This window comes from Dasypus novemcinctus, chromosome 10 (genome assembly GCF_030445035.2).
Source record: "Dasypus novemcinctus isolate mDasNov1 chromosome 10, mDasNov1.1.hap2, whole genome shotgun sequence".
NCBI classification, from domain to species: Eukaryota; Metazoa; Chordata; class Mammalia; order Cingulata; family Dasypodidae; genus Dasypus; species Dasypus novemcinctus.
Window position 1 is genome coordinate 47,883,644 of NC_080682.1, and position 25,065 is coordinate 47,908,708.

The 25,065-nt window shown below is 35.9% G+C and overlaps 1 protein-coding gene and 1 long non-coding RNA gene across 3 annotated transcripts; one reads left to right on the plus strand and one right to left on the minus strand.

Moving 5' to 3' along the window:
• On the minus strand, positions 1–25,065 carry API5 (apoptosis inhibitor 5). Of its 2 annotated transcripts, none has more exons than XM_004476264.5 (14): positions 24,832–25,065; positions 21,498–21,659; positions 20,332–20,425; positions 19,808–19,873; positions 19,127–19,278; positions 17,968–18,174; positions 17,237–17,341; positions 15,676–15,765; positions 14,479–14,660; positions 9,943–10,036; positions 9,066–9,122; positions 7,352–7,428; positions 6,709–6,845; positions 1–2,127 (listed from the first exon to the last, which is right to left on the minus strand). In XM_004476264.5, exons 1-14 carry the CDS (start codon positions 24,898–24,900, stop codon positions 2,045–2,047), a joined length of 1,575 nt encoding a protein of 524 aa, XP_004476321.1. In that variant the 5' UTR covers positions 24,901–25,065; the 3' UTR covers positions 1–2,044. The 2 variants fall into 2 exon arrangements, with proteins under 2 accessions (XP_004476321.1, XP_004476322.1); XM_004476265.4 differs by having other exon boundaries at positions 1–2,122; positions 24,832–25,056.
• On the plus strand, positions 10,099–16,495 carry LOC131280024 (uncharacterized). Its single transcript, XR_009187583.2, has 3 exons — positions 10,099–10,467; positions 12,424–12,582; positions 15,880–16,495. It is a non-coding gene; the product is annotated as an uncharacterized lncRNA (long non-coding RNA).

The window sequence follows — 25,065 nt, forward strand, 5'->3', positions numbered from 1 at the left end:
AAAATTACAAAAGGAAATTTATTTCAAAAGCATAAGGGAACATTTACATTTCAACAAGGTGATAAACAGGTGTCTTGCTAAAGAAAAAAAATGCACAGCATCAAGTTTTTCATTCAAATTTTTGAAAGAAAAATAACCTAAGTTGTGCACTATTGTCTTAAGAAAGGGGAAAGTGAACAGCAAAGTGGTAAGGGAAGGAACAGTCAATTCAATAATAAACTTAAGCAAAGTCATCTCAGCTTTGAGTTTACAAATATACTCAAAAAAAAAAAAGCAGGAAAGTTATGTTTAATGTTGAAATTTTTTATAGCTGTAGTCTCAATAAAGTTAACTTGAAATGGCTTTAGGCCATAAGCTGATTTGCCTTTGAGGCCCAGACTTGCCGGTCACAGTTTTCAAATGGCAATTCCATCTTCCTACGTCTGTTCAGATTCCAAGGGAGCTCAGGTTCAGCTCATAGTCTTTTGGAATGTTTAGAGATTATTGCCACCACTCCATATGCAAGCTGACCAACTTCTTTTGCTCACTTGTATCCAACCCCCCCTCCCCCATAAACATGTGCTAGAATTCTAGCCAAAGCGCTTTTCGCTTTTTCCCCACTGTAGAGGTAACCGAGGGCACATTCATAAACAATAATGAAGACTACCTGCAATGGACACCAACTATTCTTCAAAAAAAACCCAAAACACAAAAAACATCAAATTATTAGAAAATATCATTCAGGCATTTCATTTGAATAGCAAACTTAGGGGAGGAAAGATTTAACTGTTGAACAAAAATACATGGAAACATTCAAAATCAGAGCAAAGGGCCTATGCTAATAAAAACGCCCATGACATTAAACACTCCACAACCCCCCCATCTGTTGTTTTAACCTAAAAATTCTATTACCTAACTTATACAATAACTTTGATTAATAACCTGAGAAGTTAAAATCTTGAAAGTGGCAAAAAACAAACAGAGAGCATCCCTTACTTATCACTACACCATGTTATCAAGTCACTTCCTGGGTAGCCCTGGTTATCAGTCTCCAAATTCTAAATTATACTATCTAATTCTGTAGAAACCTATATGTACATCAGATTCAATATTGTGGCTGCATTTCACCAACAGGGATCTCCAAATTTATCTTTAAAAATGCAGCCTTTGTTTATTTTTAAATAACAATAATCATGTAAGTGCAACTGACTCAAAATCCCTCACTACTGGGGGGAAAACCTAGATAACAAGTCAATAATGGATCCAGCCCCAAAAGGATAATGACCGTGTCAAAGACTACCCGTTCCTGGAATTTAAAAAAATGATTTACGTCATATAGTCAAGTTCCATAGCATGCATATATATATAGGTATATATATATACACATAAGTATTTTTATGTATGTATATTATACATACACATTTTTATTCTGAGTAGTAAGATCCCATACTCAAAAAGTTTACATCACAATAGATGGAGAAGAGTTAGGTAAGCAGAGCAAAGCAATATCCTTCCTTTAAAAATGTAATGTCATTTCTATATTTTAAGAAAGCTGGTAAATATTTTGCTTTTATGACACTAGGTAGGAATGCTGCCACACTGCCTAGCAGCAAATAACGAAAACAAGATTGACCACTACTCTTCTCCATATATTGGGAGAAAAATAAGACAGAGAGAGGGAAATCAATAACCTTTCAAAACTGATGATCTTTATCAGTTATTAGAAAGACTGAATTTCATTACATTTTATATTTGAACAGCTTTGAATAACAAATTATCAAGATATTTAAAGGAGAAAGATTTGCAATATGATGTCTGAATAATAATGATATTGCAAAAACAAGTCAAGATTGCTGACAAAGCATCCAAAAATATTTTTGTGGTTTTACCTTGGACACAACCATGGTCTGTTACAAAAGTAGATCATACATACAAAGGTATAAAGAACATTAAGTTTTTAGCTGAAGGCAGCAGTCATTTTAAAGGGACATCCCCGGCAATCCAATGAGTAGTAGAATGTAAGTATATTAAGCTCATGACAATGCTGAAGAATGTGATGTCTTATTCAGTAGAGTCTTCCCCGACTACGATTTCCTCGTGCTCCCCAACCTCGGTCACCTCTACTTCCCCTGAAGGCTCCTCTCTGCTCTACGAAAAAGCGAATAAGGGTTTAGGTCTTGCTCTGTACTTCATGGTACAGCAAACAGAAGAAATGTAGCATGTGGCTCTGAATGTAGCAGTAGACCTGATAAGAGCAGAACTGCTATTCTGCTCCTCTATCTACAAATTCATTCTGTACATAAAACCAGGGCAATACATATACCAAAGCACGTAGGGCAAGCTGCCAAATATTTTCATGGCAGGTGATTAATTAAATGAATCTCATTGACAAAGTTGTTTTAAGGTGACAATGTTATAAATCCAGTTCTATATTTTGGTGCCCACCATACTACCAAAGTTAATTAATGAAACAAAATTGCTGTACTTACTATGGAATAAACAGAAAAGCCATTGGTTTTGAAAAGCTAAGGCCACATATGCAAAATATCTTAGAACATTAATGATTAATTTTGAAGAATTAGGCTAGATTGAAAATGTACCTTTCAGATACAATAAGTAGGCAATTTTCTTTTGTTTTGGTCACAATATTTCAAACACCTGGACTCATATAAATATAGATTCATGCCAACACCGCTATCTTCACTGCTTTATTTAGAGTGCTGCCAGAAAGGTGATAGATAAACATGCATTGTGTGGGTCACTGCTATAAATTAAGCATATCTTTTGCTGAAAAAAATCAAGTCCTTTGTGTTACAAGATAGAATCAAAGTCTTTTGATGCATTGGTCAGTCTCTTTTATATAGCCCCAGAAAAATATCCTCAAAGGAGTCTTCCCAGTGGAGAGAGCTGTACTTTTCATTATATGTAAGTGAATTAGGGGTCTCAAACTCTTAATTCCAGGTATCAAATTTCTTCATTGAACTTTCAAACTTCTTTGTGGCAAGTCTTATTGAGTGCAGTAAAATGTGCTTTGTGCTGCCATTTTTGATCCATAATGTTGGAAGCTTGAAAAAATATTAAGTCAACTTTGCAACCCTTTTGGGCTAGAAATAATAGTAATTATTTGGGTGATATTTTGGTGACTCTTTTTCTCCAGAAGGAAAAGTAATTAAACTCTGAATTAAAAATCTGTCTAGAGCTATCCCTAGCTTGGCCAACATTGGTGCAATAGAGCTAGCTCTGATTCAAAGTCACCTTGTGTTAACAACACATTTTTCTAAGTTGATTAGCATGCAAGCCATTATAAAATGAAACAACATGTTTATTACCCCAGTGATTACACTGAGAAAATCAGAGGCAGTGTCTCTGACAGCTCTCAGTGATTGATGCCGTGACTATAGAACATTCAGGGAGCTTTATGTGGGGCTTCACTTCTGCAGTTTTGATTATCTAGACTCAGCCTCATCTATGTAAATGTCTATATACTTTTTCCTAATTAATACATTTTCATATTCCATTTTTCTGTTAATATCAACATGCCTAACAAATTAACATCTTCACAGGTAACATTTTTAGCTATAAAGTAACAGGCACCCTTCCAGCCAATTCTAAAGTGAACTGGGCTAACCTCAATTGTTCAGCTACATCTAATGAATTTATGACTGTATGGAGATATTTTTTTTTTTTTTTAAAAGGAAATACCAGAGAATGAACCACCTGGGACCTCGTACATGTGAAAAACATGCTCAACCACTGAGCTACACCAACTCTACTTGGCTATTTCTCTTTGATCTCATTGATGCAGTCATTTCTACAGTATGGAGATTCACCAAACTTTCTTGTTTTTGAAGGGCTTCATTTTGAAGAACTTTTCTGCATTGTCATGATTTTGTCAATGGTTTCAAGTTTAGTTACTAACTTAAACTGCTCCTAATAAAAATTACACTTTCATAAATTTGACAAAATGCAAGAGGAATTTGAACTAATTGGTGGGAACCAATGCCATGTTTGTATAACCAAATGACAGAGACAGTGACTGGTAAAGTAATAAATTTGGTTAAGGCAAAAAAAGTATTTATGCATGCCTACATGGACTCAAATAATAGTTAAAAATTCTGGCTCCTCTGTGATGAGTAAGTTCAGGCTCATGATACTGGCATAATCTACCTTCATTGCAGTAGACCTGTTCACTTTAATAGAACTGTAATACTAACACTACCTGGTTCTCTAATAACACAAAAGGAGAAAATTTCCCAAGCCCTCAATACATGGCTTATTTTTTTTTAAACTATTCACCAGTCTTCTGTGGAAAAATAAAAAGAGAATTTGGTTGAAAAAGAAAAGTGGAGTTATGATTTTGTTTAATGTAGCTAACAAAATCTATGTATTAAAGACTAAGAATACAAAACATCTCTCTCTTCCAATTCTGGAGCGAAACTGACATCCAAGGAAAAAAATGCAGCATAATTCTCCTTTCTCCCTGTCAGTTTGCTGAATGGCGTCTGTATCCCAGTTGAGAAGCATGACTTTAAGGAAAGTACATAAAGGTGGAAAAAAATTGAAGTATATTAAGTCCACCAATTCTCATCTAGAGTACTGAGAACTGTTTTCAACTAAAAGGCTGAAGAAGTCAAGGAAACTCTTTGAACTCCTGTAACGTGATCATACTGGACTTCCAAATGTACAACACTTAACAGAAATCTTGCTCCAACTTTCCAATTAGAATCAGTTAAATCCACAGACTTAAAATTGCTCTGCAACTTGATTTGTGACAAGCATCCCAATGACAGGGTTGACTCCTATAAGAATATTTTAAGTACTGTTATACCAGACACAAAAGACAATTATCAGGCAGTCTGTTTTACCCTTCTGTTCCTTTGATGACTACAGAATAGCTTAAATTTTAAGTACTTCTGGATTTGGGTCTTGAGTAAAACTTATGCTTATATTTTTCACATCGATATATTATTTTAAATCATATACAACTTAAGCCTTTGCATTTTTCATATCTTTTTTCCACATGTATATCACCTGACTCTCTCATGTAAGGCAGAATCCTCATGCAAACTCAGAATAACTAATTTGCGAGTGAAAAGGAATATCATTCTCTTGCTTATTGCCATAGCTCTTCATTACTTTCATTTCAGTCATTCTCCTACTATCTGAGATAACAGCTGTATTTAAGAATGCTACTGCTGAACACCATAGTAAATAAATACAAGTCACAGAGCACAATATTTGGTGTAATGAAGTAACAAAAAAGAGAACCCTTTCCATTTACAAAATTCTTCACATATTCTTTGAAGCTTCTAAGAACCCTGTTGTTACTGCCATTTTCCAGACCCAAAAGAGAGGCTCAGAGATACACATTTACATATTATTATATAATTGAGAATCAGTATCTTTCCTATTCATTAAGGTTGTTTTAAAGTGTCTGGAGTTGAAAGGTTCATTTGACAATCTGCTGAGACATTAGAGGAATTTAGCTATTGCAGGAGGACTTAATGTTACAATTATTTCATCGTGGAAAGAGAACTATAGAGTATATTCTGGTTCAGAATGTATTTTTTAAAATAAATACTTGAGTTAATTTTGACTAGTAATAAAGAATAACCATAACCATGTTTGGTTGCTAGTATTATAAAACCTTGTCTTCCTAATAAGATAAGGATCTGAGTCAGTAATATTTTTGTCCATTCTTAAAAAAGATCTGTAAGAGAAGACACCAGTGAACTGGTGGGAAGCCCTCCTGGTTCCAATGGCAAAAGAGGAGCAGGAAACATCAATAGGACTGCATTCTGAACAGAGGGAAAAAGACTGTAATGGAACATATCTTCCTTGTCAGATGGTGCTTTAACATCTGACTCTACTTTTATGACTTCTCCTTTTTATTAAAAAATAGGAAAAGATTATTTATTTCTCCCCCCTCCCTCCATTGTCTGCTCTGTGTCCATTCGCTGTGTGTTCTTCTGTGTCTGCTTGTATTCTCATTAGGCAGCTCCCGGAACCAATCCTGGGACCTTCTGGAGTAGGAGAGAGGTGATCATTTTCTTGAGCCACCTCAGCTCCCTGGCCTGCCGCGTCTCCTATTGTCTCTCCTCTGTGTCTCCTTTTGTTGTGTCATCTTGATGCATCAGCTCTCCGCGTGGGCCAGCACTCCTGTGCAGGGTAGCACTCCTGCACAGTGTAGCATTCTGCGTGGGCCAGCTCACCACACAGGCCAGGTTACCTTCACCAGGAGGCCCTGGGTATCGAACCCTGGACCTCCTATATGGTAGACAGGAGCCCAATTGCTAGAGCCACATCCACTTCCCTATGACTTCTCCTTTCAAATTAGTTATACATGGAAGAACTGGCAAGAGGCCAAAGTCCAAGAAGATATCACTGATAACGTATCTACCAGAAGCCTTTTGAATATGTAGTATGTAAGAATATCTTGCCTTTAAACTAGAATTGGAGAAACAAGGGAAAGGATGGTTCATCCTTTCTATTTGGTCCACTGAATCCAAGAGACATTTTTATTAAGTATTCAGTGTGGCAAGTTCAGTTCAGTACAGATTAGTAAGGAGTAAGATAAGCTGTTTCTCCAACAGTCCTAATTCCCCAAGCTAACTCAGAAAGACCATGTGAAAGCACTATGATACAATATATAATCAATTATTAAAATCAAGTACAACACAATTTCTGCCTAATCGCTCATATTGCTTGTACCCAAACGGAAACGCTCACCATAATTAAAGTTGCCCAAATTGCTGCTATATTTCCCACTAGGAGGATTATAAATTTGCCTGGCATCCCTTTTTGGTCCTGCTGGAGATTTCTTGGGTGGTGAACCTGAAGTTGCATCTTCATTGGGTCTCTTTTGTCTATAACAGTAGGAAGAACAGCAATAAAAGAATTTTCTGTTATACCAGAGGTTATCAATACCATTTATAATTTAGCAAATCAGCTATTAAAAACATACTAAAGATGATAGCTACAATGGGAAAAAAAAATATTGATGCCATCAAATTTACTGTGGCTTAGTTAGGCAGACAGTGTCAAAGGGCATTCACAAGGCTTTATAATAAGCTGAAATATGTAGCTGCCCAGACTACATGTAAGCAATTCATTTTATAAAACTTGTCAGAAAAAGTTATGCCACAGGAATATAAAACAAGCTTGAAAGTCCCAGGATATTCAACTAGTGTATTTTAAAAAACTGGAGTCAGATTTTGTATTTTAAGTCATGCTTGCAAGTCATATTTTCACATCTTTTTAAAGAATCATTGAATAATATATCATTTTGTGTAACTATAACACCTGAATTTAAATTTTATTTATAAATCATAAAAATTAAAACATTCAAATGCCTTTTAAATATATTTCTTACCCAATCTCAACCTTCTGTACAGGCTTCCAGGATAATGTTACCGTGCTCTTGTAAGAAGGAGGAATGTGGAAGAGATCCTGAAAAGACAAAGTTGGTGAACGAACAAATAGTACTTTCTTTTGTACAAGGTATACCAAGGTGCTTTAGGGAAAATACAATGGTATATTCTGCATTTTTTTTTTGCACTCAGATTTTTAAGTGGTTCAGAATTAGAACAAAACTAAAGGCCTGGCTAAACTTTTTTTATTCCCCCCAAATATCTATACATTGTCATTAAGAGGAAAATCCAGAAGACTTAAATACCTAAAGATCAATACATGATAGGGATTAAAATGTTTGAATTTAAATGTAAAAAAAAACTTGATAAAAGTAAATTGTTTTTTTCCATAGCTAAAATGAAAGTACTGAAAGAATTCACCTCTTACTATGAAAACTTAAGTCAGTACACTTGATAAATGTAGGAACTTAGCCAACCCAAAGTGCTTTGATCAAAAATGCTTGTGAGGTTTTTTAGCTGCAGTGATTCTATTAATTGATGATTCTATTAATTGAGACAGAGACCAAAGGAAGAGGAGTTCAATTTTAAACATGCTCTCACATGACAATGGGAAACGGGGGTACAATTTGGGGGCTCATTAAAATTGAAATAAAGGTAAGCTAGATGGACCAAAGCACACCAGTTTTTCCTGTGATTTTCCTAAAGCAAAGAACTGATGTCACCTACTCCTACCTCATTTAGAAAATATTACATGATATTATGGCAAGTCACCCTACACATCACTTGCTGACCCTATTCATCACTTTCCCCATACACTCTCCTACTATAGTAATCTTTAGAAAACTTGTGGCTTCCTCAATAGGAAACTTTCTTATTGTAGATCATAGTATCTGCTAAATTTAAAATGTTCTTTCTTCACTTTCCCACTTGGCAGACATCCTTCAATGTCTAACACTTGGTTGCTTTTTCGGAAAAGCTTCTCTCTTTTTCCTGATAAAGGATTTTGACCAGATTAGCTTTAAGCCATTCCACTAGTCTCAATTTTGTTACTGTCATGCTTTTTGCTCTGGGGGTTACAATTCTCTCTCTCATTTAGCTATGATATTATTAACTTAAAGTAACAAATAATGGTACTTTGTAATTCTTTTTCACTTCTCTCAGGTTGTTAGTTTTTTGTTTAGGTGAGTAGGTACTTGTGGAGGATAAAAAGACCTGGAGGGCAACTAAAAGGAAAGGTGTATCCTAGCCTAAATATAGAAAAATCTCAACTTATTATTACAAAGACAAATTAACAGAAAAGACCAGAGGAAAACAGTTCTTGTGCAACAAACTACAAAAACCTGTACATTCTTAGTGTAAGAAAAGCAGGATTTTTAGTAGCCATTCGAAAGAACCCAAAGGCATTAAGACTACCAGAATGTAAGCCACTAAAATTTCTGAATATCAAGGTATCTGTTCCAATGTCTGTGCCAGAGAAATTTTTGAATGTCTCCCTTTGCTTTGTAGTATTTTCTGCGATAACTTTTAAATAAAACAATGTATGACTTCATAATAGCTACAGAAATCTCACTGGATATTTGTAAAAAGTATCAAGTTTTAAAAGGCCAACCACCAGGAATACAATGGCATATCCCCTTAGCAGTACCATTATAGATATAAAAATACATGGAAAACTTCTAGTGACCTGTGAAGTCTGAGTAAGAAGGGAAGACCTACCTTGATTAAAACATTGATATTGTTTGTTATTTTCAATGCAACAACTTTAATTTTGTTCTGCAAAGTGAAAACAAAATTAAATTAAAAGTCGAAAATTTTTTAGGATGAAAATTTCATTCCAATATAGGACTAGAGTAATTACACTTATCTTTCAAAACCATTTCTGTAGTTAGAGAATTCTTTGGCCTACAGATAATGCTTATTCCCATTTCTTGACCATAAACAAGTTTAGAGATGGCAGAGAAAGCAAACATATGTTCTCTTGACATGTAATATTAAAGTGCTATCTATTAAATTTTAGATGGTTGAGGGTGAGATCATATACACAAAGGAGTTTTAAAAATCAGTAAGTTATAGGAAGACATAATGAAACGTGAAATATTTCATTAGGACTGGCATGAAGATCAATTTAAAACACAGTTTGGTAGGGAATTGGCAGTTTAATCTTTCTGTGTACCATAAATTAATATGTGGGTTTCAAAAAGGTGAAATTAAAAACACCAAGACCATTAATCAAATATTTAAACAAAATGTGCTACTAATGAAACACTAGGGAAAGATTAGTATGTATCATCTAAGTCTGGCAAGCTGGCCCACACTGCTGTGGAGAGCTGAGAGCAGACAGCAAGCACAGACAATGACTGCAAACAACAAAGGGTGGGGAAATAAAGTAAAATTAAAAAAAAAAAAAAAGCTTTGTACATAACTTATCAACATGCAGACAATTTTCTATCATAGTGTACCTTCAACATACTTGTATAATCAGTTCAAATAAAGTAAAACCTCACACTTCAATATTTGAATACAGTCTGAAATTATTATTCTTATTTATGACTTATAATAAATTTCCTTGGAAGGTAGGAGCCGGTGTTCTTACCTCTTCTGTTTTTAAGGCCTCGCCTGTTTTCCCCTGAAGAGCCAAGCGTAACTGTCTGATATAAACCTGCAGGCCCCGTGCAAAGTACTGCAGCCTAAACAAAGAAGTGTGTTAATTAGCAAATCGTCACTTCAACTTTTTTTTTTTTTTTTTTAGGTACCCGGGCGAGGGATAGAACTTGGGACCTCATATATGGGAAGCCGGTACTCAACCACTGAGCCCTATCAGCTACCCTGAGTTGATTTTTTTTTTTTTTTAAAAGGAGGCACCAGGAACCAAACCTGAGAACTCCCATTTGGGAAGCAGGGGCTCAAAAGCTTGAGCCACATCTGCTCCCCTCAGCTTGTTTTTAAACTCAATAATCTTTTGCTATAAGAAAATGATCCTCAGTGCAGAAAAATGGCCACATAACCAATAATTTAGAATGACTTCTTAAGTTGCTTGTTTCTGATCAACTATTGCACCAAGTGTTAAACCTTAGCTTTGCCAAAAAGTAGCACACAGTGACAGGGGATAGTGATACAGGTGAGTATTTCAAAATTAAAGATATACATTTGTCAATAGAATGATTCAATACAAAGGCATCATCATGAAAACTAACACTGATCTCTTCAGTGCCACTCTTCTAGTAACAATGTAGATATTAATAACAATAGCAGCTGCTCTTCACTGAGTGCCCACTATGTCCTAGGCATTGTGCTAGATATAAAAGCTTGATTTTATATCATCTCATTTAACCCTTACAACTCTACAAAGTAGGGCACTATTATTCTAATTTTAAAGGGTGAGGAAAATATGGGGTTAGAGAATTTAGGGAGCCTGCCCATTATAAGAGATAAACTAAGTGGGGAGAACTAGAGACCATTTTTCTTTTGAAAGTTCATTCTCCCTGATTTGAAATGCCACATCTGTCGTCATGTTTACATATATGTCTGTTTTCTGAAGCTTCCACTCTGTCCACTGATCTCATTCTGTTTCTTTGTCACACTGCTTATTTACTCTGGGCACTCTGCTCTACCACATCATCTTAATATAATTCTATTGGTTTATGAAAGTGGTTTGTTCTCTCCATTTGTTTTTTTTTTTGTAAAAAAAAAAATTCCTTCAATAATGTTTTGTAATTTTCTTCAGCGAAATTTTGCTGATCTTGTGTTATGTTGATTCTTAGATTTTAGTTGTTATTGTGAACAGGATGTTTTGTTACAGTTGTTTTTATTGATATATAAGACTGTTATTGGTTTTTATATGCTCATTTTGTACCTAGTAACCTTGCTCAACTCTTTTTAGTTAATACCTTATCAGTAGGTTGTCTTGGATTTGACAATTTCATATTCTGAAATGAGGACAGTTTGTAGTTTTTCCTTCTTAATTCACATCTTATAAAGTAAAATGCTTTAAAGGGTTTAATAGATTTTCTGATGTTGATTTTAATATATTTAATACTTAGGATATATGTATCCATGTTTTAAATGAGACCAATCTATGTATATTTATTATTAATTCTCCTTATTTGGTTTTGGTATCATTATTAGTCTTTTAAAATAAGGTTATTACCCTCATTTTTAAAATATTCTCTTTTGTGAAAGATGGGGTTATTTAGTCCCTATTTGTTCCTTAGTAGTTTGATAAAAATTTTCTGTTGCACCACCTGGAACTGTCTTTTGAAACAAAATATTTTTAATTATGAATTTACTTTCTCTGATGGCTTAGTGTTATCTTTTTTAAGGGTTTTAAATTTTTTTCCTGTTTTTTTTTTTTTTTTTTTTTAGGTAGTGGGGATTAAACCCAGGACCTGTATATGGGAAGCAGATGCTCAACCACTGAGCTACATGCGCTCCCCATGTTGGCTTTTTTGTTTTGTTTTTAGGAGGTACTGGGGATCAGACCCGGGACTGTGTATATCATGGGAAGCAACATTCAACCACTTGAGCTACATCTGCTCCCCAAGTCAATTTTTAAAAATTCTTACATTTTCTATGTTAAAAAAAATTGGTCTAAATCTGCTTAGATGTTGCAATTCAAACAATATTGTATCTGAAATTACAGCCCTTTTTAAATTCCAAAACTATAAAACCTTTTATTCCTTTTTCTTGATCGGTCTCACCTTTTAGAATTTTTTTCCCAAATAAGCATCTCCCCCCAACCCCCTGCCATTACTCTTTCCTGACATCTGTATTCTTTCCTTCCATCTATGGCCCTTAGGTTTATTCTGCCTACTCCTTTTCTACCTCATTTATTTTCAAACTTTCCTGTTTTTAAAATCAAGATATTTAAGATTGTACATGTACTTTTTTTTTTAAGGAGGTATGGGGAATTGAACCTGGGACCTTGTACATGGGAAGCAGGCACTCAACCACTGAGCAACATCTGCTCACCATTTTTTTAAGATTTATTTTTTATTTACTTATTTTTCCCCCTCCCCATCCTCCTGCCCTGCTGTTTTTGCTGTGTTGTGTTCTCTTCTCATTTTCTCTCCTCTAGGATTTCACTGGGATTCAATCCAGGAGACCTCTAATTTGGAAAGAGGTTCCCTGTCAACTGTACCACCGCAGTCCCTGGTTTCTGCTGCACATCACCTTGATTCTCCCCTTGTCTCTCTTCTGATGCATTATCATCTTGCTGCATGACTCACTTGTGCAGGTACTGGCTCACCATGCGGGCACTTGACTCACTTGTGCAGGCACTGGTTCATAATGCAGGCACTCATGCAGGACTGGCTTGCCTCACGGGCACGCTTTCTCTTCTTTTTCCCTAGGAGGCCCCAGGGAGTGAACCTAGGCCCTCCCACATGGAAGGCAGAAACCCTATCACTTGAGCCACATCCATTTCCCTCATTTTTATTATTACTGAGGAGGAGCTAGGGATTGAACCTGGGACCTCGTACTTGTGACGCATGCACTTAACCACTGAGCTACACCCACTCCTTACACGTCCTTTTAAAGTATCACTTCATTTGCATCCCCAAATATTGCTGTGTGATATTTTCACTGTAGTTCAATTCTAAATATTTTGTGATTTCCTCTGGGAGATTCTTACAAAAACATGTTAAAGTTAAAACACACATATATTTTTATTTAGCTATCTTTAATTGCTGATCATATTTAATTGCATTATAGTCAGAGATTAAACTTGCTATGCTACTGATACTTTGAAATGGGCTAAGACTTTCTTTGAAACCTACTAGGGATGGTTAATTTTTGTACATGTTTCATATGTACTTGTAAATCCTATATATTCTTTATTTCTTGGGTGCAGTGTTCTAACTATATCCTACTAAGTTTTGTCTGATCTTATGTGTCAGTTTCGTCTTACAATTCTCAGTTTTACTGTATCTATTTTAGGGGTCTATTATTAAGTGCGTAGAATTCATGATCATTACATTCTCTTGGTAGATTGTTCCTTTTATTATTATACACCATCCCTCTTTGTTAACTGAATTCTTAAAACTTAGATTTACATTTTTATTAAAATATTAAATCAAGGTTTTGTTTTTTTGTTGATATTTAGACCAAATGTCCTTATTTTCCTTGACCTTATTTTCAAGCTTTCTTTGTGGCTCTGCTTGAGGTTTAACTTATACTCAGGTACTTAAAAAAAAAAAAAAAAGGTTTTTTTACTTATTTTCCCCCCACATCCACCCTGCTGTTTTTGCTGTGTCCATTCACTGTGTGATCTTCTGTATCTTTCTCTTTTTGTCTTCTCATCTTTCTCTTCTAGGATTCAGAGGGATTCGATACTGGGAACCTCTGATGTGGAGAGAGGTTCTCCGTCAATTGTGCCACCTCGGTTCCTGATCTCTGCTGCACTTCATTTTGGCTCTCCCCTTTGTCTCTCTTTTGTTGTGTCATCATCCTGCTGCGTGACTCACTTGTGCAGGCACTGGCTTACAGTGCGAGCACTTGGCTCACCACGCGGGCACTAGCTCACCACACAGGCACACTTTTTGTCTTCTTTTTTACCAGGAGATCCCAGGGATTAATCCTGGGTCCTCCAATATGGTAGGCAGAGGCCTTATCACTTGAGCCACATTCGTTTCCCTACTTTTTATTTTTTTAACCCAATCTTATCTTTTTAATCATTGGGTTAATTTGTTAACATTGATCATCTTTATTATCTATTGATTATGACTACTTATCTACTAGGACTTAATTCACCATTTCTGTTAAGATTTTTTCCTGTTTTCTTTTGGATTGGTAATTTTCTATGTTTCTTCTGCACCCTACATTGATTTGGAAGCAAATGATTGTATTTTTATTGTTTTAGTGGAAGATTCACAAGATAACCAGCACAGGCTTCCTTCAACTGTCAACAAAGAATAAGATTCTGGGTTCCTCCCTGTCCACTTCCCTAGTCTCGCAGCTCCCTAAAGCCTAGACCTAAAGAGGGTTTGATAATGTTTCCTAGCTTCCTTTTGGTATAAGGCAGGATAGGAGAAATCTCTTATAAATAAAACAAAAGAAAACATAACAAAACCAAGAGACCTTCAATATAAGCCACCATCTTTGTCAAGACTGGACTACCTCATTCATACATTACCTGATTTTGAAATCTTTGAGCTTTTCTGCATTCAGTTTGGCTGTTAAGAAATCTGGAAGTTTACGGCCCAACTGGTGAAAGCTATACAATAAACATTCCACATAGCTGAATTGCAGTTTGGGTTCTTCATTACCAGCATTCTCTCCATTTTCTGCTTCTTCTGGAGGGAGAGGCATGTACTCCTAACAGATAAAATATAGAAATGTTTGTTAACTTAAACTCTCTAAATACACACATATATTCATGAAGTCACAGGGCATGCTTTTAAGATATACAGCATTAAAAAGTACTAGATTAGAAGCTTGAGTAAGGTTCTTCTTTTGCCTGTTGGATCAATTTTCTCAGTCAACTTTCTATACTAAACTATGTTCAGCTGCCCCTCCTACTGATACTAATGGCCATGAAAGTAGCTAACATTTATCAGGCACTTAGATCAGGGAAATGAAGCTTAGAGAGCTTAGGTAACTTTTCAGTGGTGACAAAGTTATAAGCTGAAAAATCAGGACTCAATCTAGTTTGACACCAAAACTACTATATAATTTAGTACTAACTCTAGAAACCTTTTCTGAAAATTTGTCCATACTATTTAAGTACTGGCATTATTTATACTCAAAGTACTACCCAAAATGTCATTATCAATGTTGAAACTAACCAGAAGTTGATATTAGATGTATCAGTTCAAGCTAAGGGCCTAATGATTATTGTTGCATGTACTGCATGTTATACCATTGCTCCCATCAAATTAGAAAATAACTAGTGACACTGATAATTATTTTATCAAGTGGCCTATTTTCTCAAATATGACTTAAATGATGGAGTTTATTTTATGGTTGTTAAAGCTACCTGGCCTTGAGCTACCTGGATGAAAGGCCCAGAACAAATGTAAAGAACATTCATGATGATAATTCCAGTTTTGATACTATTTAGCACAATCAGAAGAGTCAGAGTTTCTTTCTTTCACACAGACATAAAAATATTTTTGTAAGGGAAAAACAGACTTAGTACAAATCTTGTATTACATCTTATGCAAGCATAAACAACAGAAAAAATATCAAAGTCAAAGTTTTTAAAAAAATTTAACTTTAGGGAAAAAAAAGTAAAATTTCAAAAGCTGGTTCTCTATAATTTGGTGATTAATACGACCTTATCACACTTTTGGGCTTTATACTGACTATGCCACAAGGAAAAATTTCTTACCAGTAATTTATCAAATAGTTTCCTTAAATTTGTTTCCAGCTTTTCCATGTCACCACAAAATGAACTCATCTCTGCCAACAATTTCAATACCTAAAACACAAAATTCACTATTTTGATTACTGTTTCTTGAATAAGCAAGGGCTCTAACATAAGAATGATTCTAGTTACCTATTTAAAACTTTATTTTCGATCATATTTTTACAGAATCATAAAGTCTGAACTGGGAGAAAAACTCAAGAGATAAACCCTGCATTTTAAAGTTCAGCAATATGAAGGTTAGAGAGATTATGACAGAGCAAAGTCACAATGTATGTGAATGGCAAGATAGACTCTAAAATCCAGATCTTGTGATGATACCCAATATATCTGTGAAAAGTAGTAAGAAAAAGAATACACGTGGATACTTTGTGCGAAATGGATGTGCAATGCAAATATTGTTGGTACTATGAAGAAACACATAGGAAGAACTTTTGACAGTAAAGAGTTACTCATTAACATTTAGGGTAGAGATCTCATTTGCTATTAAATATAGTCTCTGGGCGGCAGACTTGGCCCAGTGGTTAGGGTGTCCGCCTACCACATGGGAGGTCCGCAGTTCAAACCCCGGGCCACCTTGACCCGTGTGGAGCTGGCCCATGTGCAGTGCTAATGCGCGCAAGGAGTGCCGTGCCACGCAGGGGTGTCCCCCACGTAGGGGAGACCCATGTGCAAGAAGTGCGCCCCGTAAGGAGAGCTGCCCAGCGCAAAAGAAAGTGCAGCCTGTCCAGGAATGGTGCTGCACACACGGAGAGCTGACACAAGATGACGCAACAAAAAGAAACACAGACTCCCGTGCCGCTGACAACAACAGAAACGGACAAAGAAGACGCAGCAAACAGACACTGAGAACAGACAACCAGGGTGAGGGGCAGAGGGGAGAGAAATAAATAAATAAATCTTTAAAAAAAAAAAAGTCTCTGGATACTAATTCAAAGTACTGGTAATTGTTACTGTTCTCAAGGTTCATCTATGCTTTATCCATTCCCAGTCTGGTGAGCCTGGCCCAGTAATTCGAAGCAAATTAGTGTCAGTGCACTGTAAAACTCTTCTCTCTTCCAAAATCTATGAGGGAAATGGCATATGCATTTCCATATTTCAATTCAATTCAGCAATAATCATTAAGTGCCTTTCAGGATCAAGCACTACACTGGATTCTGAGGATACAGAATAAATCAATTAAATGTAGAGAGATATATATAATCCCGTTTAAATCTGGTACCATCATTTATAGATAGTACTGGAAATTGTCCACAAATTAAACATCTTATATAAAAATAGTAAAGCCACAAAGGTAGAGAGTGACTGATGAAAACTTCAGGCAATGCTTTTGCATTACAGTAAACTTTTAAATGAACCCATAAAGGATTCCTATGTAACTAAATCTAAGAGATGATTGGCTAGCCATTACCAGGCATTTAAATTACTCCCTTAGAAATCATATCTAAGCCAGTGGTGTGGTTTACTTTTATTTTTTTAATTTGAGAATGTTGTTTCAGTACTAACGGCAGAAATTTTCTCTCACCTCCAACTGTATATCGAGACCTTCCACTGGGGTAGTCAATGAACTGAGGTTAGGGAGAACCTGCTCACAGAAATAAGTCACAAACCTTGTAGAATGAACATTTTTCTGTAAAATCCAAAGAACAATGAGTGATCAGAAAAAATATTATTTCAAATAAAAGAGTAGACTGTGATTCAAGAAATGCTGAGCACTAGAGCATTAAGTACTTTGGCTACAAACACAACATGGTGCATACCCAGATGACCCCAAAACCAACCCCAATAGAAAATATAGAGTTTGTTGCCAAGTCATCTGCAGCATTGGGATCTCTATACATCTTTGAACACTTTCTGGATTCTCAGGTTGAATTTTGGGGGAAATTTTGGTGTTGACTTTTCAGACTGCACATTTTTCAAAAAGGATAGTTCCTTTAAACTATGTATTACAAACTAAAGTATGCACATCCTAGAAGATTCATAGCCAGGGGAAATAAAGCCAGTGATAAGGAGTAGATTTTCCTAAAACAATTTGCTGGGGGAAAAAAAAAGTTTAATCAATAAACCAGACACTGCAGAATGCGAAATTCTCATGGGTTTAAAGAAGTTTCTAAGCAAGATTTTAAAGAAACCTGTTGCTGCCTTTGGCTTTCACCTCCCTCATCAATGTCCCCAAATATATATCTCTTTCTTTATCTATCTATATCTCTCTATCTAATAAAATAATCAAAATACCAGCTATGTAAAATAGCTTACAGAGAAGAGGGGTACTGCCTGGCGAGTGCACTGTAAGAGCCTGTCCACGCAGTCAGGGTCCGAAGGATTGAAGGTCTGTTCCAGGTCAGCCTGTTCAGCCACCAACTCTACTAGTTGCTGTCTTCCACTCACTGTCTGTAAGCTTTTTAATCCAGATAGTATCTTCATGAACAGAACAAATTCTTCACCAGTCACATCTTCTAGGACCTGGAAAAAGACAATTTAGAGTAATAGATAGTATATTTAGGGCCTGAATGGGAAAAAAAGATCAATACTGAAACAGTGTAGCAACTTTTTTTCCAGCTCCTAAAGTCAGTTTGATATTAATGCTTCTATTATTTTAATGAAAAGCAAAACTTCTAGCTTCAGTCAATTTAGCTTCAGAGTAAACCAAGGATTCTAAACAGGACCAATGTATTGCTTCCAAGGAAGCAAAAGTTGATTCTTGGAAAATCTTACTCTTTCTATGTATAAAGCACAGATATACAAATAGTTCATCAACAGATATACACTATATTTGTGGTATTAAAATTTCATGGAAATTAGGACAAAAATGTCTAACAAGACTTTTGGGGGGTGGTAATAGGGGGAAAAAAAGGCTGAGAAAATCTGTAGTAAACTATTAAATCCCAGATTAAGTTTCCTATATTAAAATGCAGCCTCACTCACATTAATATAGCAGTTTTACACAAAACGGGTGACTATGCAAGTCTTATAAGCATGATCTCATGACCTTGAAGAGATTATAGTTTCCTGGGGTAAGATGAAAAAAGAGGTGATTTCAATGTGTTGATATATTTTATTTGGAAACAATTCAGAATATTACGGGAGAATATCTAGGATGGAGGAGGAGGTTGGGTATCAGGGAAATGCTTACTGAAGGAATTAATCTGTAGAGTCCTGAAGGATGTGTAAATTTTGAGGATAACACCACAAAGGATTTAAATGTATTTATATCCTTTAAATTAACACACAATTTACACCCTTACATATGGTCAAAGTATTAAACACAACAAGAAAAACAAAAAAAAGTTCTTTGGTGATTCTAATGGGTTATATCATTCTGTACATGAGTCACGTACAGCACTGATGAATGCTGCAATTCTAAGTACGTCCTTTTCCTTCAGATAAATTCTACTAGTTGATGGCTGAAGCTTACCTTTTTGGATTCAGTTAGTATAAGCTCCTCTACTTCCTTTGTTAAGACTTCATCTGGTAAAGTCTTAAGTTTTGTTGAAAGGAATTTGATTGCTCGTTCTCTAACAATGTCCTCCCCTTGAAGTATTTGGCTAAACAAGCCTCCTAAAGTCCCTGTGAAACAAAAAAGTTATGTGTATCAAGTCAGTTCTACATTGTCTGCAGAGTAACAGAATGATGAGAGGGAAATGAAATATTTCAATTTAATTCAATTTATAGTATTTCCTCTCAAATGAGTTTATAAACACCATGAATACCATCAATATGCATTAAAATGAGTTTGAAATTTATACAGCTCCAACCAGAACCTCATGACATTCCTTTTAAAATCATATTAATAATGAATAAAACCCAGGTCTGGGGGAAGGATTTCTTTAAAGTAGCAATTTATAATGGAAAAAATTTACCTGTTTTTGCAATTATTTCTGCTGGTTTTTCAAGACATGAACATCTTGAACTCAGCAGATTTTTTTCTTTAGAACACTAAGAATTTACACGAAATAGATCTCTGAGTGGACTCCAAACTTAAATCTTCTGAAAAATAAACCTAGGAAAGTCTGACTTTTTTTCTTAATGAATAATGCCAAGCTCCCCAATTCCTTTAAGACAATCCATCACAATTCAGAATAAGAATTGGCCTTACCTTTTGCATCCATCTTAAATATACTTAACAGGGCATTGTTCACTAAGTTAAATTCTGCAGAGTCATCTAGATAAAGAAAAAGTCGCACAATGTAAAAAATAATTTAAAATACCATCTACTTCATTTTCAAAGATTCAACAAAGTTTATCAAAGATTATAATGAGAGGAGATGTGTAACTAAAATATTTCTCTCAAGTACCAAGAAAATACATCTTACTTCTAAAGACAGATCATATAACTGGCATATCTGGGAAACTTTTATGTTAAGATGGTTCAATTCCAAACTATAGAAAATTGGGGGTGGGGAATAGGATGCAGCAAACATTCTACAAAGAATCCAGTCATTATGCCTTTATAAACAGAATTGAAAACAAAACAATACTAGGAATCACATAATCATAAGTAAAGTCATGATTCAAACCACTGAGCCAAAGACTTCGTCACCAAAAAAAAAAAAAAATTGTAACAGAGTTAATACTTCAGAAGAAGTTATATTCAGTGGAAAGAGTAACAAAAATCCTTACCTGTCTGCAAAAGTTGGGTTAGTATGTCTGCCACTCGAGGCAGATTTTCTCCAGTGGCAAACTGAGGCAGCTCTTTAATTGCTTGACGTCGAATCTAGGTATGATTTAAAACAAAAAAATTAAATACTATCATCATTTTAAAAAACAATAAACTCAACTTTTTAAGAAACTGCAATTAGGGGCACATGAGCCACAAAAAATATAAAACACGAGATTTCTAGCAGTGATTGTTTTAAAAATAACGTACTCTAATATTTATGTTTCACAGACTAAATAAAATAAAATGTGGCAAGAAAAACACACTACCTGGCTGGAGTAGACAGAGTTGAACTTACAGCAAATAAAACTGTTGGGTTTTTACTTTCTTTGGGCATAGTATACTACATCCCTAAAGAATGCCTACATATGGTAATGTTCATATATTTTAGAATTTTCAGTATTGACTAGTTAAGGCAACATTTTTCAATATCTTCTGTGTACTTTATTCTAAATGCTGATCTTGGCTTATTTAGTTTTACATAAAAATATATAGGGTTTATATCCAGAAAATTATATATAAAATGTTGGTGATTCACTAATTTCATTTGAAAACCAGAAGCTGAGAGTAGAAAATTCTTAGGAACCTGTATTAGCAGCAAGATATAACAATAGTTAATTCTAGTCCATGGAATTACAGTCCAAGAAAAACTATACATTCTTTTTCTAACAATACCATACAATTACTACACAGACTATTTTTTTGCCATGGAAGATATGTAGGGATGCTGAAACTCTATTTTATGATGTAATATTGTTAAGACTTTAATTAACTATCCAAGCAATTATACATTGATTAAAAACTAATATTTGTCTTATTTGATATGTATAGGGTACAATAATTTAAGAAAAAGCTGTCAGTCACAATCTAACAGTGGCTAACAGTTAGGCAAAACCAAGTATTTCACGATTCTATGCATTTTTCAGAGTTGAAAGGCAGTGAAAGAGTGAATACATTTTAAAAAATGTAGATAAGCCTGGATATGGTTCCATGTGAGACCATATTGCAGTATTTTACTTACTACTGATATGGTCAGTACTTCAATTACATTAGCAACAAACAGAAAATGTCTGCAAATGTTAAGAGAAGCAGTTGAAAGCTTGCTAAAACGCTTCCATCATAAACTTACCGATACATCTTCATCCTCACAGAGGTCTAACTGTGCATTGATAGCAGAATCAGCCAATTCAGGAAAATGCTTAAAGAATTTTGGAATAAACTGAGCTGCTAATCTTTTTTCCTTGGTACCACCTTTCACACCATCCAATATCACTTGATAGGCATCTTTATGCTGAAAGAAATAATAAAGCAGAATAGACACATAATGTTGATGGATGGATGGGAAGCTCAGTAAAGGAATATAACAAGTATTCAAATATGCTTTAAATTAGTAAACCCCTGTACTAGACTATATTAAAGACTCATATACTGCTAAACTATCTATCTAAATTCTGAAAAACAAATTCCAACAACAGATTAAATGACAACTCTTTTTGGTATAATATACATAATACCAACTGCCAAATAACACATTTTTGTGTTAAAGGTTAGCTTACTCATGGAGTACATTATAAAAGTAGTCTTCAGAAGTTATTAGTTCAAAAGTGTATTACAGCCTTTTCAATGCAAAGGTTCAAAACTTGGTTGACTTCTACCACTTAACATTCCTGTGGTTTGCCTCATAGCCTCTAAAAAGATTTCATAAAATCAAGTCTTGAACAGTTCTGACATCCTTATGTTTTGTAAAGTATCACAAATCTAATTTCCTTTAACTCAAACTTAAAGCTTTACTTGTAAAGTCTTTTGAAGAAATCCCTTATATTGCCTAAAATTAAACCAACAATCTCTGCCTAAAACACCATCAATCAAAAAATCTGGAATCAAATAAATGGTAATCATTTGCAACATGTATTGAAAGCCTTTTAGGTACTGAATGAAGCCTGTGCATATGCCTCACAATAATCCTGTGAGTTGGGTGTTAATACTCTATTACTCAGATAAGAAAAAGGCACCTCAGAGAAGTGAAATGATTTGTCCAGGGCTACACAGCTATGTAAGTCACAGATCTAGGACCTTAACACAGTTCTACTGGCCTCCAACACCAAGATCTGGGTCTAACATCAAACTTTCTTAATTAGAACCTTTTAAATTAGTGATGTATGCATGTAAAAGTTTCCATTTACCAGAATGAAAACTATATCACCTCTCTTGGCAAAGGTTGAAAATCAAAATAAACAGACACTCCCAACTAAGAAACTTAAATATGGTCTCATACGTATTCCAATATGTACAAAACACTACAAAATGAGGAAACTTAAACTTTGATTGTAAATCTCTAAGATGACAGATAATCAGGCTATGCTACACCAAGAATGTAAACACTGTTTTCCTCCTTTTAAAAAAGGTGAAAATAGGGTTCATTCCAATAGGTCAGCTCTTGCTTTTATAAGAGTTAAAATTTGCAGCAATATCCTGAGACCCACTGATCTTTTTGGTGCACAGTTTTAGGATTTTCTCTAAAATTTATGAACAAATATTATGTAATAGTGCAGAGTTAGTAGGGATTGTGGCAGAATTCGTTGTTTCAGCCTGAACAAATCACTACCCTTCAACATGCTACCTTTCTGCCTAAATAGTTTTGCCTGATAGCTGTCATCACAGTGCCATGAGTGACCTGATCACCCATCATCTACAGGGACTCATGATGAATTCATTAACATTGGTTTTTATAATTAAAGATGACATAAGGGAGGAATACAAACAACTCTCACTTTTCATAGTCCTTATAAATTCCAGCTGGGCTTCCATTTGCCCTAAATAAACAGCTGCCAACCTTTTCCTAATCCAGCAGACATCTACTCCACCAGTATCAAAATGGGCTGGCTCATGGGACAGCACTATGTATATGGTTTCAAAAAACTTCCCTAGGAGAGTCCTGTTATACCTCCTTGGGAGAGCTCTATCTATCAAACTGACTCAGAATTACTGTTCAATGTGCAACAAAGTCAAATTTAGGTAGAACAACTTGCTACAATCCCCAACTCAGTCACAAATGATGAAATCCTCAAATCAGAAATTAAAACATCCATTTCAACATAGGAACCCAAACTCCACATTTGATTTACAGTCAGATCATCTTCTCTGCCCCATCTGGGGCCTGCTTCCCATCTTGCCCTTCATAATATCGTCACTTTTAATAACAAAATCAAACTACGACTGCCCATAGTTTTCGCATCTTGTCTTAAAGCTCAGAAAATTTCTATTCATAGCAGACCTAACACATACCCAATATACATCTATAAAAAGCTATCTCTCATTGATAATGGAAAATTCGCTACTAAAAATGGAAATATGGAAGGAAGGAAAATGATCTAATACTTGAAACGGATATATTCACAATTCCAAATTAGGCTGAAATAGAGTAAAACATTTTCATTAGGCTCAGAAGCTTCTACTTGAAACACACATAATCCAGAAAAGGGGATGGGAGGAGCAAAACACGGTTTTGCTAATGTTAATTCGACTCTAAGACCATCCCCTTCTCACTCTAAGGGATGGATAAGCAGAAACATAAAGTACTAAGACTGAAAAGACAGGGATTTCTAAAACAATGATTAAGATTATCTGGAAGAGAGCATGAGTCCCCCCAAAACACAACCAACTACTAAATTCCTCAAGTTCAAGGGACTCCAGTACTTGATACAAGAAGCAATGGCTTGTACGCACAACACCGCAGACACTGTTAAGTCTGGGACAAACACAGCAGAGAGCTCTTTCCGGACAACTCTATTTAAAGCTGCACTCCCCCCACTCCCAAGTGTACTGCCATCGCAAGGCCCTGCTTTACTTTCTTCACAACATTCCTCGTTGGGGAGAAAAACAACAACACTTTTCTTATTTATTTATCATTAGCCTCCCCCACACTCCGGGAGCGCACAGGATCTTTCTAACGTTTATCTCTGCCGCTTGGCACAGTTCCTGTACAAGGTAAGAGCTCAAAAAATGTTACTGCATAAATGACATCGAGGGCCTTCACATTAAAGTCTGGACGAAGGGAACCCCTTTTTGATTTTCACAAACTCCTTTCTACTAAGCACTCTTCCTAAGTTAACAAATGTCTGCCTCGAAAAAGGCATTTTAGACTTCTTGGGGAGAACGCTCAATCTTGTCTTCATGGGCCTGCGCACCGCAGAAGAGAGACTCAGGGAAAGGTTCGGAAAGAATTAACAGGGGCTTGACTGAGTTTGGAAACGCCAGGGTGAGAAAAGCCTGGGTGCCGGGCGACCGCGCTTTCCCTGTTGAGGCAGGAGTCTACACTTCCAGAGGACCCATCCCGACGAAACATCCTGAGGCGGCTGGGAGCCCGTGGGAGGGCGAAATAGCAGCCCGACCCAAGGAGCGCGGCCAGCAGCGCTTTCGAGAGGCCGCGGGGCGCCGGGCCTGCAGGCCGCTAGGGGACTCACCTGGCCCACTTGCTCAGTGGCATCGGCCAGGATGCCATAGTTGCGGTAAAGCTCCTCCACCGTCGGCATGATGAGCGACAAGCCTAGGGCTCGCTCCAGCTGTCTTGGTCTTCGCCGGCTCCACTGCCGCCTTAGTTCTCCAAGTTCGCAGCCCGCTCTATTAAGCCTCCAGCTGCCGCCCGGCCGTCTCTCGTCACCACGCACAGGCGGCTCCGCCCCCAACGTCTACGTAAA